Consider the following 1,302-nt stretch of genomic DNA (forward strand, 5'->3'; position numbering starts at 1 on the left):
TATCTGAATACGAGCTCACATCTCATGTATTTGGTATGTTCTAGCTCCTGGTCACTGGCTTCCCATTTTAATGTGCATATTTAGGATAAGATGAGCTATTTTCTTTGACTCTGACCAAATATATATTGATATATGCTATTTAGTAATATAACACAGTATTTAGTAAATTTTGAGTACCATTTGCGAGGTACCTGGAATAACATTTTTTTTTAAAGGAAGAAATAAAAAAGGTAAATATATTAAATTTTATTTACTAGCTACTCCATCAACCTTGTTTATCAATCATATATCCACAGCGGCCTTGTGTCACGTTCACATCTAAGGGTTATAGAATGGCGGGCATTAGTAACGCATGGAATACAGCCAAAAAGGCCTGTAAATGACTTAAAAAGTACAATCATTCGATTTTACATACCTTCTCAAGTGTATCTTCCCGTGTTTCATGCTGAACATTTTCTTCATCTAAGAAACTGCTATGGAATTCCAGCCGCACTCCGGAATGTCGACAGATAATGCACTGTCTACCTGTGTGGTGCTGATTCGCCTGTTCCTTCCTGGAAGGGATCAGCTGATACACTCCACTTTCGTGTAACCGTCTACGGACAGTTTCAGGGCTTACATTTAACTGGAGCGTTTTCCTTAACCTTGTGGCGTTCGTATACGGGTTTTCTTCGACCGCTCGTATGATGGCCTCGTCTTCCTCCCGTGAGGTTACGCGGGGACGCGGTCTTCTATCTGTATGAAGGTTGACATAAGTTATTGTGAAGCATAACAAATATGAAATTTATTATTTTAGGCCTTTGCCCAAAGTTTATGCAACAGCTTAACTTACGTAAACTTGTAAGTAATCCAGTTTCCTGATGCCGCTTGATCCATTTGTTGACAGTTGTTGCTGATATGGCCATGCGACTAGCTATTGCTCGAATGGAAAGGCCTTCATCTCGCAGAGCAATGATTTGGGCTCGTTTCACAATCCTCCTCTGCTCTTGAATAATGGTATAATGTTAGTGTGAATTCAATCAGGTTACAGAGCACCTGTTTGCTTATGATTAGCTGACCACTACTTATGATCTTAGTACATGATTTGGCCGACATCGCAAATATATAAATATTGTGAAAATATCAATGTATTTTTGATGTGTTTAGCCCTGTAACTCCGCCTTTATTATTATTTTTCCTAATTTTGGAAACAGTTCTTTGTATGTCGTAGAAGGCCCACACACACGGCAGTTTTGTTTAAGTGCTTCGAAAAAAGTAATATATAAATATGTATATAAAGGAATAAAATGAATAAATGAAAAT

At 37.8% G+C, this 1,302-nt stretch overlaps 1 protein-coding gene across 1 annotated transcript; it reads right to left on the minus strand.

Moving 5' to 3' along the window:
- Positions 1–233: 233 nt before the first annotated feature.
- Positions 234–1,193, minus strand: LOC119590748. Its single transcript, XM_037939456.1, has 3 exons — positions 833–1,193; positions 416–735; positions 234–318 (listed from the first exon to the last, which is right to left on the minus strand). The coding sequence occupies exons 1-3, from the start codon at positions 903–905 to the stop codon at positions 313–315; spliced, it is 399 nt and encodes a 132-aa protein (XP_037795384.1). The 5' UTR covers positions 906–1,193; the 3' UTR covers positions 234–312.
- Between the last annotated feature and the right edge of the window lie 109 nt (positions 1,194–1,302).

The sequence above is a fragment of the Penaeus monodon genome, chromosome 27 (assembly GCF_015228065.2).
Source record: "Penaeus monodon isolate SGIC_2016 chromosome 27, NSTDA_Pmon_1, whole genome shotgun sequence".
Taxonomy (NCBI): Eukaryota; Metazoa; Arthropoda; class Malacostraca; order Decapoda; family Penaeidae; genus Penaeus; species Penaeus monodon.